General features: G+C 49.6%; 1 protein-coding gene across 1 annotated transcript; it reads left to right on the plus strand.

The window, feature by feature from the left end:
* Positions 1 to 2478: 2478 nt before the first annotated feature.
* PFICI_08966 (uncharacterized protein) lies at positions 2479 to 4905 on the plus strand (the record flags this gene model as incomplete). Its single annotated transcript, XM_007837547.1, has 3 exons — positions 2479 to 3327; positions 3389 to 3554; positions 3656 to 4905. The coding sequence occupies 3 exons, from the start codon at positions 2479 to 2481 to the stop codon at positions 4903 to 4905; spliced, it is 2265 nt and encodes a 754-aa protein (XP_007835738.1).
* Positions 4906 to 13092: the final 8187 nt, after the last annotated feature.

Raw genomic sequence — 13092 nt, forward strand, 5'->3', positions numbered from 1 at the left:
AGCAGTTTTCGTACAGCTCTCAACTCTGCGCCTTCCGACCGCGCGAATCCTGGAAGAGGTCTCGCCGGGGTGGACAAAGTTTTTGCCCTCAGAGAGTCAGACCGAAGTAGTGCATGTTATGATCAAGATGGTTGTAGAGAACGTATTGCATGGATTCAACGGTGTAGGCTCGATTTGAGGAATAGTCAAAGCCGGAAATATCAATACAATTGTCAAGAAAAAGAAGAGAGGAAACAAGAGCCTTCAAAATTGAAGCTCATGGGATCAGCCTTATGAGTGAGATCCCATGCAAATCCACTCACGTACCATCTCGTAGGCGTCTGCGGTTTTACTGACTCCCTCGTCACGAGAGACCTTAGGTTCGTCCCATAGCCGGAAAGCCGGATCTTGCAATTCCTGTATCTAGACTTGTATATTTCCCTTTTCGAGCTCATGTTGGTCTCGCAATTGTCGGATTTGGACCTGTAGGTTGTCCCTTTCAGCCTCCAGCGCATCTGTTGTCATCTTCCGCTGAATCAAGGCGGCACGAGGTCTACGTGCAAACCTCTTTTTCGAATGTAGCACATTCCTCGGTGCCTTGCTGGAAGTGGTTATAATGTGCGTCGCACTGAACAGTATTGTTCTGGGGCTCTGCCATTCACTTCATCCAAGTCGTTTTCCGTGGCTAAGAGCACGGGGGAGACAGGAGCGAAATTCATATGCATTTGTTAAAAGTGCAATGACTATTACCGTCGAACAAAAGAGGCGCTGAGTTCTGTCTTCGGGTCTTGTCGACAGCTTTGTGTCATTGTCGAGGTGAGGACAGTGCACGCATAGGTTATATGGACGCATTTCATTCCGCGAAGTGATGGCAGACGATTTTCTGAAAGTAGGAAGTTGATTTAATGTCTTATAGCTATCGATTCAGCTTCGTGTCAAAGGTTGCCGGATGGGAGAGATTTATATACTCCGATGGGTCAGGTTTGCCATGACCAGAAGATGAGATAATAGCATGGGCAATCAATGCTCTTACAGTCATCAAATAACAATCTCTGACCAATTGTTATAATATATTTGATTGATAAATGGTAGACTTTTTTTTCAACCGAAAGCAATCGCTGATATTGCTTACACTTGTCTTCTTGGTGCGAATAAGATGCACAACTTGAATGCATTGGAAATTTGTGAGGCTTGTCATGAGTATGCAAAACTCAGGGGCATCCTGATTGTGAAAACATTTGTTCTTTACTTTGAAAAGCAGTAGAGACACTTTTCTTTTTCTTCTTTGGGGGGCAAATACATTAAGGAACAACTGATCTTAAGAGCAAAGAGTCAAGTCAAAGCTGGTCGCTTGCGAAAACAGAAAACAGATAGCAACGATGCTTGGCACTAAGATTATGGAATGTACAACTGCCAAACAAGGTTTGCGCTATGCGTATACTATGATATGTAGAAGACAGATTAGGAAAAGTCTTGAGATGGTAATTGGAAAATATTGTTGCCTGATTGTCGCTTTTGCATACGAGAACATCTAGAAGCACTATGCGAGGAGGTAGTAGTCATTCTGGAGTAGTATACGCCATCAGTATACGCCATCCTACATGAAATTCTAGGCTGTCATTTAAGGAATACAGAATACAGAACACAGCAGTAGCCATCAGATTGTGTGGTTGGACATGGCAAACTCATTACCTTTGCTTGGTGCGTCTTGTCGTCGTCCAATTAAGGTGAGAGATAAGCAGCGGCCGTCAAAGTTGATGTGGTGTCTTCCAGCAGATTGGCAAAAAAAGACCAATGCAGTATAGTCGGTCTCACCCCCATCCCCGCAATCGCGACATCCCCAGACCCTTTGCTTAGCAGTACAACCAATGGGAATGCCGTCGACGATAACGAGCTTCCTATTTCGCATCTAGTACCTCAGCTTCGGGTCGCCCTTTGCGAAAACCCAATTGACTTGACCCTCGCCGCCCCGCTCATGAGGTACCTGACTTTACACTGCGCCATTGCAGGCGTCTCAAGTATCGCAGAGGTGCAAATGTGTCTGCCTGGAAAGTCCTTTAGAGAGAGCTTACGACTTGTTGCTTCTCGGCGCGGTGATACCAATCCCAGATATCGGTCTGCAGCATGGGAGGGGGGAGCAAGAAGACGTCAGCCAGCCGAAGACCCCTTGGCCGTCGTCGGCGGGTGATCTGACGATTGATTGCGCGAAATGAAATTATCTGCTCCCGATGGTGCATTTTCTACTACTGCACTTCAATCCACCATTTTGAAGTTGCTGCCGCTGCTCTGTAGCTTTGTTGAGCGCAGACGTTTCTCTCCTTCTTTCTGTTCTCCCAGGCCCATCCATTTCAAACTGCCGTCGGTTTTCAATTGGACAGAGTCAGGGATTTTTGATTCACCTCACCATTGCGGTAAGACTGGGCGAGTCTGTTTCGCGTAGCTCCCAGCTCCTCTTGGCGATAGTTTCAACCCCGCCAAGCCCGTTTCAATCGCCAAATCATGCCCGCCTCCCCTTCCTCTGACGATCTGTACTTCACAGAGGGCACAGGGCAGAATACCACTGCTACTAATGATAATGACAATGATGATGATTACGCGGACGAGTTGTCGCCCTCAGATGGTTACTTTGCCTCAGGCGTCTCGTCCAATGTCGCCGCCCGCAACGTCCCAAATGTGATGGTCCCTGACCCCACCGTCCGGGACTCAGACGTAGAGACGAACAAGAACGAGGCCAAGGCTTTGCAGGCAAGGCAAGAATCTCTCTTAAATAGTACTGCTCGCGGCGACTCGCAACCTCAGGCCCTGTCGGCTAGAGATTTCATTGAATCGCAACTGCAGAGGTCGGCGCCATCCACCCGCTCCGACTCCACGTACAACAACATACCACCAATCCACACGCCGCCTACGTCGTATGCGCCATCGTCGTCGTCGACGTCACATCCTGCGTCCACATCTAGGCAGCAGTATAGACCGTCCCCTGCCCCGGGACGTACCCTCTCTCTATATTCTGAGGCGCCGCCGGCTTATACACCTTCCCATACAGCCACCACACCACTGTCGCCCAGTAGAGAGACTAACCAGACCACCAATTACGGTTCCATCTCACCAACTTCACCAACTACTACTCCTCCACCAAACATGGGCATCGAGAATGAACGCCTCCTCGGGAGGGACCCCGAGAGCATGGGCGAGCCTGGAGAAGAGCCAGTATACTCACCACGCTGGAGCAGGCGCATCAGGAGGAGGTTCCCCTGGTTCAATTGGAAGCTAGCTCTGTTCGCGCTCGTTTTGTTGGCAGTAACGTTTGGCTTCTTAATCAGTGGATATAAAGCCGTGAGGGGTGACTCGGTGAGTTGCTGCTCATATCAATGAGACATGGATCATCTTGCTGACAAAGGAGTCAATGAAGGGAAAGACCATACGACCGACATTACCAGAGGAGGACAATACACCACCGTCAGAGCCATCATCACCGGCGGATCCTTCTAATCCGGCCCAGCCAGGGTCACCGGCCAAAGAACCCTTACGATCAACATACTGTCACGACGCCAAATATCGTTTCCCTGACCAGATAAGTGCGTGTCAATTCCATGTCGTCATATCAGAGGAGAGAACCATCTACCTTGTATCACTGCCTACTATCTTGACGCCCTCATACTAACTCGAGATTTCATAGTGGCCGTAAAGTTCACCAAGGACAAGAACCTTACATTTGTCCAAGGGGTGACTACCCACTCTGGTAATATGAATGTTCGAGTTGGAGGCCAGGTCAACCTCAGAAAGCTCGATGATGGAGGCATCCCTCGAGTCGTCGTTGAGCTTATCACAAACGATGATCTACTTCGACTTGACAGCTACATCAACGAGGAGGAGCAGGAGATGGGCCTCCACGTACCAAAGAGGCGCATATCCGATAACACGGAAGAAGGTCCTTGTCTGGAAATCCTAGCCACGATCTGGGTGCCGCAAGATGCCGAGTTGCAGCAGCTAGCCGTGGGTACGGTTCATCTAGACATTCTCACCCTCGACGACCTGTCCATTCGGATTTCCGAGATGACCAAGTTTTCCTCAACGCTTGGCGAGGTTGCGTCTGGATTGACGAAGCCAAAGACGTATGATTCTCCCAGCGGTGTGAAGGCGGATGCTCCCGACTTTACATTTGTCCCGGCCCCAGACTCGTACGTATTCGACTCGAGAATCATTGAGCTGTACAGCACCACTGGCAGCATTAATGGGAACTGGCCGCTCTATGACATGCTGGGCATTCATACCACGTCGGGCAACATTATGGCGAGCATCACGCCAAAGCCAGTGCTAGAGTCTGACCCAAAGCCGGCAGTGCTGTCACTGAGCTCCGTATCTGGCACTATTCACGCCAATGAGCCCATTCACGAACTGAAGAAAATCCCAATCCGCGACTATCTGGTCGACGTCAAGTCAACATCTGGCGGAATACATTGCGCCTTGGCATTCGGAAGAGGCATTGATTTGAAGAGTACTGCGAGCGACATTGCTGTCGACCTTTTACCTGTGCTCGATTCTAGTGTATTATCGCCCTCTCAACCGGCGCAACTGGAGACGGTAACAACCAGCGGCACAACAGCAGTACGCATCTTGGAGCCGGTCTGGTTTGGCTCCAAAAGCAGCGCCGCGGCCACCCCCGACTTCAACTGCCTCCAGGCGATACACAAGTCCACCAGCGCCAACATTGGTCTCCGGTACCCGCAGTCGTGGATCGGCGACATTCACGCCGACACGACTAGCGGTTCGCTCTCGGTCACGGGCAAAGACGTCCGAGTCACAAAATCAGGCGGGGGCTGGCCTGGAAGCACACTGTCGGCCTACAAGGGCAAGAGCGGAGGCGCCTCGACCATTACGGTCAAGACGATGCTTGGAAACCTTGATGCCGTGCTTGGGGATGAGTAGACGACATATATCTTACAGTACACGACTTGGGGCCTGGAAGGATGTTTAGAAGACAAGAGTTTGGGGGTCTTGTTATGAAGCAATTAATTAAATACCCAGCATTCGCTATCATTTCTTGGTCATTGGAGTTCAGGGTAGCATAGTTGTACGAGGGTACATGATCAGTACGTTTTGTTGAATTTTCGAAATACATATACACGCTGGGACACGATGGTCTCAGCTTCCATCGATTTGCCTTGAATAAAGAAGGAGCATTTAAACATTCGAACATTTAATCACTTTACATGATGGCATTACAGCCAACATACCTAATGAGGAGTCGTTATACCAAGACCAAACGTAAAAGCACACGCCATCTATAACCAAGATCAGACCATAAGCTCAACGGGTGCGCAAAATGCAAGTATTATCCTGAGCTCGTCCTGGGCTCATCCAAGGCTCATCGGCATGCCGACGCTTTCGACCATGTTTGATTTCTATTCATCAAAAAGGACATCTACGTTGACTCAGTCAAGCCTGGGACAGCTCCTCTGTCAAGTGTAGATGACAAAACAATCGCCATGATCGATTAGATTGTTCAAAGTTCACATGCTGATGAAACGCTTTCGATTCGCTCTTCCATGCCTCGCCTTGTGCATCAATAGTCACATAATACACGGATAGCATGTGCCTGGAAATGCCTCTCTCTCTCTCTACACAACCAACCAACCTCGTATCAGTGACCCCTTTGCCACCGAGGCGTCTACCGTTGCTGGCGCCCCGACAAATCTGGCATATGGTGGAGGGACGGCGCAAACGCTCCCTCGCTTTCGAAAAATACAGCAGACTACCTTATCCATGGCCCGCAAAACTGAGACATTCCACAAGTCATTTGCCTTTTCTATACCCCTTAGTGGGCGGCAGGACAAAACGAAACTACCATGCATGATGCAGTTTTTTCTTCCCCTGCTAAACCCGAGATGACAAAGTCTGATTAGTGGTTTCCTTATTCTTCGACACGTGGGCCCTGTGTTTTTCTTTTCCCCATGGGAAAGACACAAGAAAGGGAAGAATTAGTGCTAGAAAGCCGTCAGAAGCCGAATGGTATCGCTTTTTTTTTTTTTGGCCAAGACATCTGGAGGGGAAAAAAACACGAGGGGACGTATGATGACAAGATGGCGCTTCCCCGTAACGAGCTCACGGCAAAAACGGCTGGCTCAATCTTGTTCCCGTCTCGCGTTCAGCGATCAAGTTGCCCAAACTTGACTCTTTTGCTTGGCTTGGCATTAGTAGTGAAATCATACGATTATACCCAAAAGATGCGTAAAAGGGTAGCCCTCCACGAAGGGGAGGCACAAAGAAAACATGGCGAAGAAAAAGTACAAACCTAGTTTCCTCTGAGGGGGGATCGCGATAATTACACACAAAATAGACTTTGAAGCCGAGTAGCCGCCGTCCCGGCTGTAACGGTAATAAAAAAGACAAGACAGTGGTAGGCAATGGCAGGTAACAAGACTTTGTTTTTGACTTTCTGCAACGAACAACCCAAACGTGCATAGAAGAACCTTGGCGCCCCCTCGCGAAAGGAGCACCGGTGAATCGAAAAGAACAAAGAGACTGTAGTCTGTCACCAAGTCACAGGCTGCATACGTGGGAAGTAGCCAAGCAGTACAAACAGATTTCCCCTCTTGTATATGCGCGTCATGGGTAGCTTTTTTACCAACGCATTCAAGCATTAGGCCCGCGCCTCCGGGGAAGGCTTCCCTGAGACAAGGGCTATATGCGCGTCTACATAGTATAACCACAACGGTCAAGAAGCTCGTGGGTCCAGTGTATTTTTTCTTTTCTGTTCTTTTTTAACCGAATCGAACACTGCATGCATTCTTGTTTGAAATCTTTGACGCCACAAAAAGAAAAAGAAAATAGCATGTGCATTCTTGGCATTGTGTCTTGGTTGAATCGTACATCGGATGATTTTATCTGGGGACAGGATGCAACACGTGGAGAGTAAAACATATATCCTCCACAAGGAACTTTTACATTAAACTAATCATTATCAAGACAACGGCCGATAATGTAAGCTTTTTGTTCCGAATCGCGCAACTTGTCTTTACACAGGACTCTACTATGTAGGCCTTTTTTTCTTTCTTCTTCTTGCGCTCGCATGTGGCTGGCTGGGTTCCTGGGGAAAACTACTTGCCAGCTCTAGTCGAATGCAATCCTAATTCCCATTATAGAATCTAGCTTTGAAACTCCGACCACGTACATAACAAAGTCGTTCTAGTCGGGCTGCCTACCTAGGTAGAGTAAACTCTCGCTTCTGCAATATCCCGAGGCGCTCAGCTTCTTGGTATGCTTGGCTTTGTTGCTTGGCTTGACTATCTGGGTCGTGTGGGATCGATCGCCACCCGTTCGACTTTTTAAGATATAGGGTATTGCTTGAGGCTCCTTGTCCCTTATTTCTGGCGTTTGCAACGACAGCGTCGCGTATTGGAGGGATCAACTGGGGAGGGTTACAGTCCAGTCCGGGCTATGGTTCTATAATAAAAAGGGTTGCATATGCACGAGATCACAACCCCCGGCGGGGTGTTCCTCTTTTGCGCGCGATCATCGTAGATCTATTGCCCCATTGCGACTTTGCAAGCATGGGCGGAGGGTAGAGAAGGGTAGAGAGAAACGAGTCCAGCCCTCTGTTCGTTGCCGGATTAGGCAGCTGGTGAAGGGTCAAGCTCTCATGTATGGGCCACTTGCGCAATCCTCATCTTGACTTTCCGGAGCGGCACGACGTTTCCAAAGCATCTCTTGGCTACAACACGGGGTGCATTGATTATGTCAAGACTTTACCAGGCCACCATGATTGGCCCAGATGGGGGATACTCGGCATCCGTTGGCCATTTCCCTTGGACAGTTGCTTTATGGGTGTCCTGCAGGGTTGGGATGTTTTGCCGTTGCCCTCTCTCTGCCGTGGGACAATTTCAACTGGATCATCCAACCAGCTAGCAAACATCACCGCGAGACAATCCAATGCGCATTCTCGGACCACATAAACTTCAAACTTGGGTCGCGGAAAGCGTCTCGGTTGGTAGTTGTTGGCGTTTCCTGCAGACCAAGCGCAAGGCCGTTTTGTCGCTCTTGTTGGTGGCTCCAACGACTCATCCTGGTGGAGGGTACTCACTCAGTCCCCTTGCTCGCTTCGCTCAGTTAAGTCTCGTGCTTGTGTGCCGTTTGACGAGGGCCAAGCATGCTCTCCGGCAACGGCAGATGAGGCCGGAAACCAAAACAAAAACAGCGAACTATTCACAGCGAGATAGAGTTTCCATCTTGCGCAAAGTGTGCATGATCCGAGAAGCGATATAGGAAAAGGGCGCTCAACGGCGCGGCGCGCCCTTCCCAACAGCCAGCCAGCCAGCCCTGTTGCCAGCCACAGGGAATGTAGGGCAGAGACTACTAGGTGTCAAGCGAATCGAGCCGCATTGCTAGCTCTCAAGCTCACGCAACCCACGGGTTGACGGGCCCTTTTTTTCAGCTGATGCAGGACTCATGTGAGAGGGAGGGCTAATGCCGCAACCCTCAGAAAACGATAGATAGGGCGGACGGGCGAGACGGGTCAAACGCAAGCAAGTCATCAATAATTTGATCGGGACTTTCTTTTTTCAGCTGGGCCTCAATCAGTAAGGCAGCGAGGCTAAAGGCCAACCTCCAGAATATTTTTTTCTCTCTTTTTGAGTCGCTGATGTTTGTTTGACTGGAGCTGCTTGAGTCAGCTCGGCATTTGCGTCATATTCAGCAGGTGTCTCCGTGGGGACGGTTAGGTATGCAACCGTCTCATGCAGCGGTAAAAGAGACCTGGAAAAAACGACCAAACAAAAGCAGACGAAAAGTAAACGCCTTTCTCGGTCGAACGTTGTAGTGTCCTGCTTGGCGGTAAACAATGCCAGTCAGTCATGGCCTGAATAAGGCTGTCGGAAAATTTTCTTTGGCAAGACGGCGTCGGGTCAGTCAGGGTTGCGTACGAATAGATGCTTCTAGGTTGCCAGTCGGAAGGGGAAGGTGTGCTGTTATGACGTCTGATTGGGTTCCTGGGTCAAGAGGCAGCAAATTGCAGAGAACAACAACGACGACGGCAGCAACAATAACGACATAACACGTTGAACCCATTAGTTTTTTTTCTCTCTTTCCTTTGGGAGAACAATTGATGCCAGCTTAGCAGTTGCCAGGTTACATGAGGCTGTGGCCCATGAAGATCACGGTCTGGACTCTAGACCATGCACCAAATAGCCGGGTTTGCTGAGACTACCCAGGGGATAGGACTGCTGGTTGGCTAGCAATAGCCATGATAAACGGAGAAGATGGAGCCTCTCGCAGATCTCTTCTGATTTGTTCGCATTTTGACACGAAAGGCCTCGATCGATCGCTGCGGCGGAATACTGGCAAATTGGAGTCGGACAGACAACAAGCAGCAAGCTTGACAAGGAGTTGTATGTAGTACAGAGTAGTGCTCTGTAGTCAGGTTTTCACCGTGGTAGAAGGACCCAAAAAGATCGCCTATGCCATGTTTACCACAATATAGACAGCGCAGCAGAGCTGATGACCGACCCTAGACAGTATTGGGCTTGGAGGCTACACAAGATCGACAACCGGCCTACGGCAAAGCCGTTTTGACTGCTTGCTGGGGCTCCAGGTTGGGAGGGAGACTTGGAGACCAACAATGGAATGTCCAAGCTCCTCGGCTGAGGGCTATTTTGGCTTAATCGTGGCCGCGGAACCAGGCAGGGACCCAGCTAGGAAGGAAACAAGTCAAGGGCTTTTCGGGTTGCTCAGTCGGTACACAGAATCGTACCCACGACTCGACTCATGTATTCCGTTTCGCTCACATCCGAGGGACCTTTTCTATTCTTACCCGCTAGATCTTCGGCTATGATTTGCTGCCGTGGCTGGGTGGTGGGAAGCAGTAGTCATGAGGGACCTTTCAACATTCGATAGCGTCGTCATGTTTCAACCCGAAGAGAGAGAAAAAATATGGAAACAAACCAAGAAAAATTGCTTCAGGCGCGCTGACGCCCGAACAGCAGGCCGAGGAAAATTTTGCACAGAAAAAAGCATTCCATATGACCAGTGTCTTTGCGGTAGCATATGCAGTGAAACATGGATCGTTGTCTACCAACCTTGCAAAGGTGCTAGGTACTCATTGCCTGGTAGTAGCTAGCTCTCTGTTCTGAGGAGAGAATCTGAGCATGCAATCGTTTCAGACGCGGCAAACGCATAACAGCGGCCGGCGCGCGCCAAGGGGTGACCCAGCGTCTATCTCTTGCTTTTGCTTGCTGTCAGCCGATATGCAACGAGACAGACAGTTGAGGTAAAGGTACGTAGTGTAGAGGGCAACCAAAAAACTCCAGCGGCCGTTGGCTGGCATCTTGGCGCAGGCCAAGGGTTGTTTTCGTTTTAGGCACATGTTTTGGTTCAATTTTTAGGTTGGTTAGGTAATGAAGTAGGTACCTAAGGTACCATCAATCAGCCAGCCAGCCGCTGGAAAGCGCAATCCCGGCTCGGACATCCTGGCGACGATGGTATGTTGCGCAAGGAATGTAGAAATTTTTCTTGGTCGGATGGAGCAGGAAACAACGGTCAAGCCGTTGGCGTCAATAACAATGACAGGAAACGGAAACTATGAAATGTTCCCAGAGCTTGTTTGTAGTAGTAACACACCTTTTGCTGAAATGGAGGTGCGGTGCTCTCAGTAAGCCCACGAAATTCGTCGGGTCGGCAAGGCCGGGTATGCAGCAAGGACGCAACTCAATCTTGTCCGGCGCCCGACTAGTCTTTTTCTGGAATAATTCTAGAAACCGTCGTCGGCCTTCGACAAGTCTTCTAGAACCATTCCCGACATGGCTTAACAACTCCATCTTTGGATAAGCCCATTACGCAGCGCACCCAGTACGTACTTTTCCCACCCAGTACCGACTACCGAGCAAACACCTGCCCAGTAAAGCGGCATCTCCATTCAGAAATCGATCGTCCGGGCGACTGGTCAATGAACCGGCCAACGGTGGGGAGAAGCCGGCGCAGTTTTAGTCTTCAATAATTTTCCGCAGCGCTTCGATCGATGTTGACGATCCAAACTGAGAGGGCGAGGGGGGGTAGACGATGTCTCTGGATAAGGAAGGCCCAGGTAAGGAGGATGGAGACAATCACCTAGGCATGCTGACAAAAGAACATTGAAGCAAACCCCATAGATACGGCAGAGTGATAGCACTAATAGATTGCAAGTACGCACGTATGCTGAATTAGATGCGTAAAATGTACACCTAGGCTCTGATTAAGGTTCGGTCGAGGACGTAGGCTGGGTTTTTCAAGCGAGAGGGAAAGTCTGCTTGCTGAGGATGGTCTTGTATGATTCGAGTTTCTTCATGAATCAGGCACTTCATGATTCAATTTATTGCCAGATATTTCCATAATCGACGAGGTAATCTTGTGGCTGGCTTCGCTCAACGCCTCGCTCCACCTAGTACTCTTCAGCCTTCTGCGAGTGACGACCACCATCAGCGTCTATTGAATATGGATGTCATGTCTAGCTCGTTTATTGAATGGAATGTGTGCGGCTCGCAGCAATCACTGGGACGCGCCACGAGGTTTTGGCATGATATGAGCACAAGCGTTGTGAATAGCTCGTTCATTATAGTTACCATTCGGGTAGGAATGATTGCAAGCCTCCAATTAAAGTTGTCTGATACTGTCGTCCATGTCTGGAAGAGTAAAAACGCCCGAGATTTCCCCTGTCTCCTCTCAGATACAACAATTGCGACACTCACACTGTTGCTCCGAATAGATGTACACAGTGGCATAGCATTCATTCCTCGCAAGGCTGATCTTTGTCTCTTCTTAGCAGTAGTTGGTAGTACACTAGCAGCAGCAGCAGCAGCAGCCGCAGCATGTGCGACGAATGTTGGTCAGACTGGCTTGTGATCGATCCTACTTTAGCATCCTTTGACCTGGGAGTAGCGCTTATGTCTTATGATGCAATTTGCGGCTCTGGCCAATCTGATGCTTTAGAAACGGAGAAAGCATACATATCTCCAGACAGTACCTGGGTACACGGCACCCTTTTTGACATGCGACGGTAAGAACAGCGAGGAACTAAAAGCAATGTCGTATACGCAACCTGTGCAAAGGTGGTGTTGTCGCTATTCGATTTTCCTGTTAGGCCAGTCGCGACATTTCTCGCCCATCCGTGCGTACCTGTCAAAAGTCACAACTGCCGATACTAAGACATTGATCGACAATGGCACATATGGGGCGCAACAATTGATACCGAATGCGTTTCGTGTGACGGATCCAGCAAGAACACCACATTCATTTTGGTCAACGCACAGCCATGTATGGATCTTCATTTTGCCTAGACATATTGAGCATAAATTCGTGTAGGACTGTTAATCCCAGCGGCTTCTGTTATGCTGTGCAGTGGCGACATCGGCCTTTGCTGAAGAGCGGCGACGGTATGGCTATGGAGCCCTGTCACAAATGGTTCCCCCCTTATAGCCTTGGCGAGGTTTAAAACAACGGGGAATGAATACTAGTATCTAGATAAATGCTGGATATACGTAGGTAAGCTGTGGTCGCACACTGGTGAGATTCGCTACGTGAACACACAAGACTGCATGCCGAGGTCTGCTTCGAGTGGGCGCGGAATATGAGTGAGTTAGGAAGGTGGCATTCTGCGGATAAATCATGGCGTGCGCCTGGAGGTGTGGTCCGCCCTCATTTCTTTGCGCATCTACTCCGTACCCAAGCTACGAAAAAGGGAAGTGTCTGATGCAGGAGTTTCCCTCTCGCAGACTATCGACTGGACACTCGTGGTCTTTTGGCAGTCTGGATGCATTTTTGGCAATGAAGGGAGGCAGAAAAAAAAAGGGAGGTACGAGAACGCTCGGGGATGCAAAATAGGCGTGCCCCGGAGGAGCGGCGGGCGGGTTTTTGTCAGGAAGCCGTCGGTCATGGGCAACATTGGAACTTTAAACGAACAAACAATAGAGCGCACTGCCCAAACGGATCTCGGATAGTCAACGTAATCGCGAGGAGCAGCAAGTGGTGCTTCACGTAATAGAGTATCGCAACGCTCCGTATCCCGAGCCGATCTGGCCTGAGCTGGGCCCCCGTTGCAAAGCACAGACAGAAAACGAGTTGAACAGCGCAGTCACCAGTGAAGCCTGA

The sequence above is a fragment of the Pestalotiopsis fici genome, assembly GCF_000516985.1.
Source record: "Pestalotiopsis fici W106-1 unplaced genomic scaffold PFICI_Scf_6, whole genome shotgun sequence".
In the NCBI taxonomy this organism is placed as follows: domain Eukaryota; kingdom Fungi; phylum Ascomycota; class Sordariomycetes; order Amphisphaeriales; family Sporocadaceae; genus Pestalotiopsis; species Pestalotiopsis fici.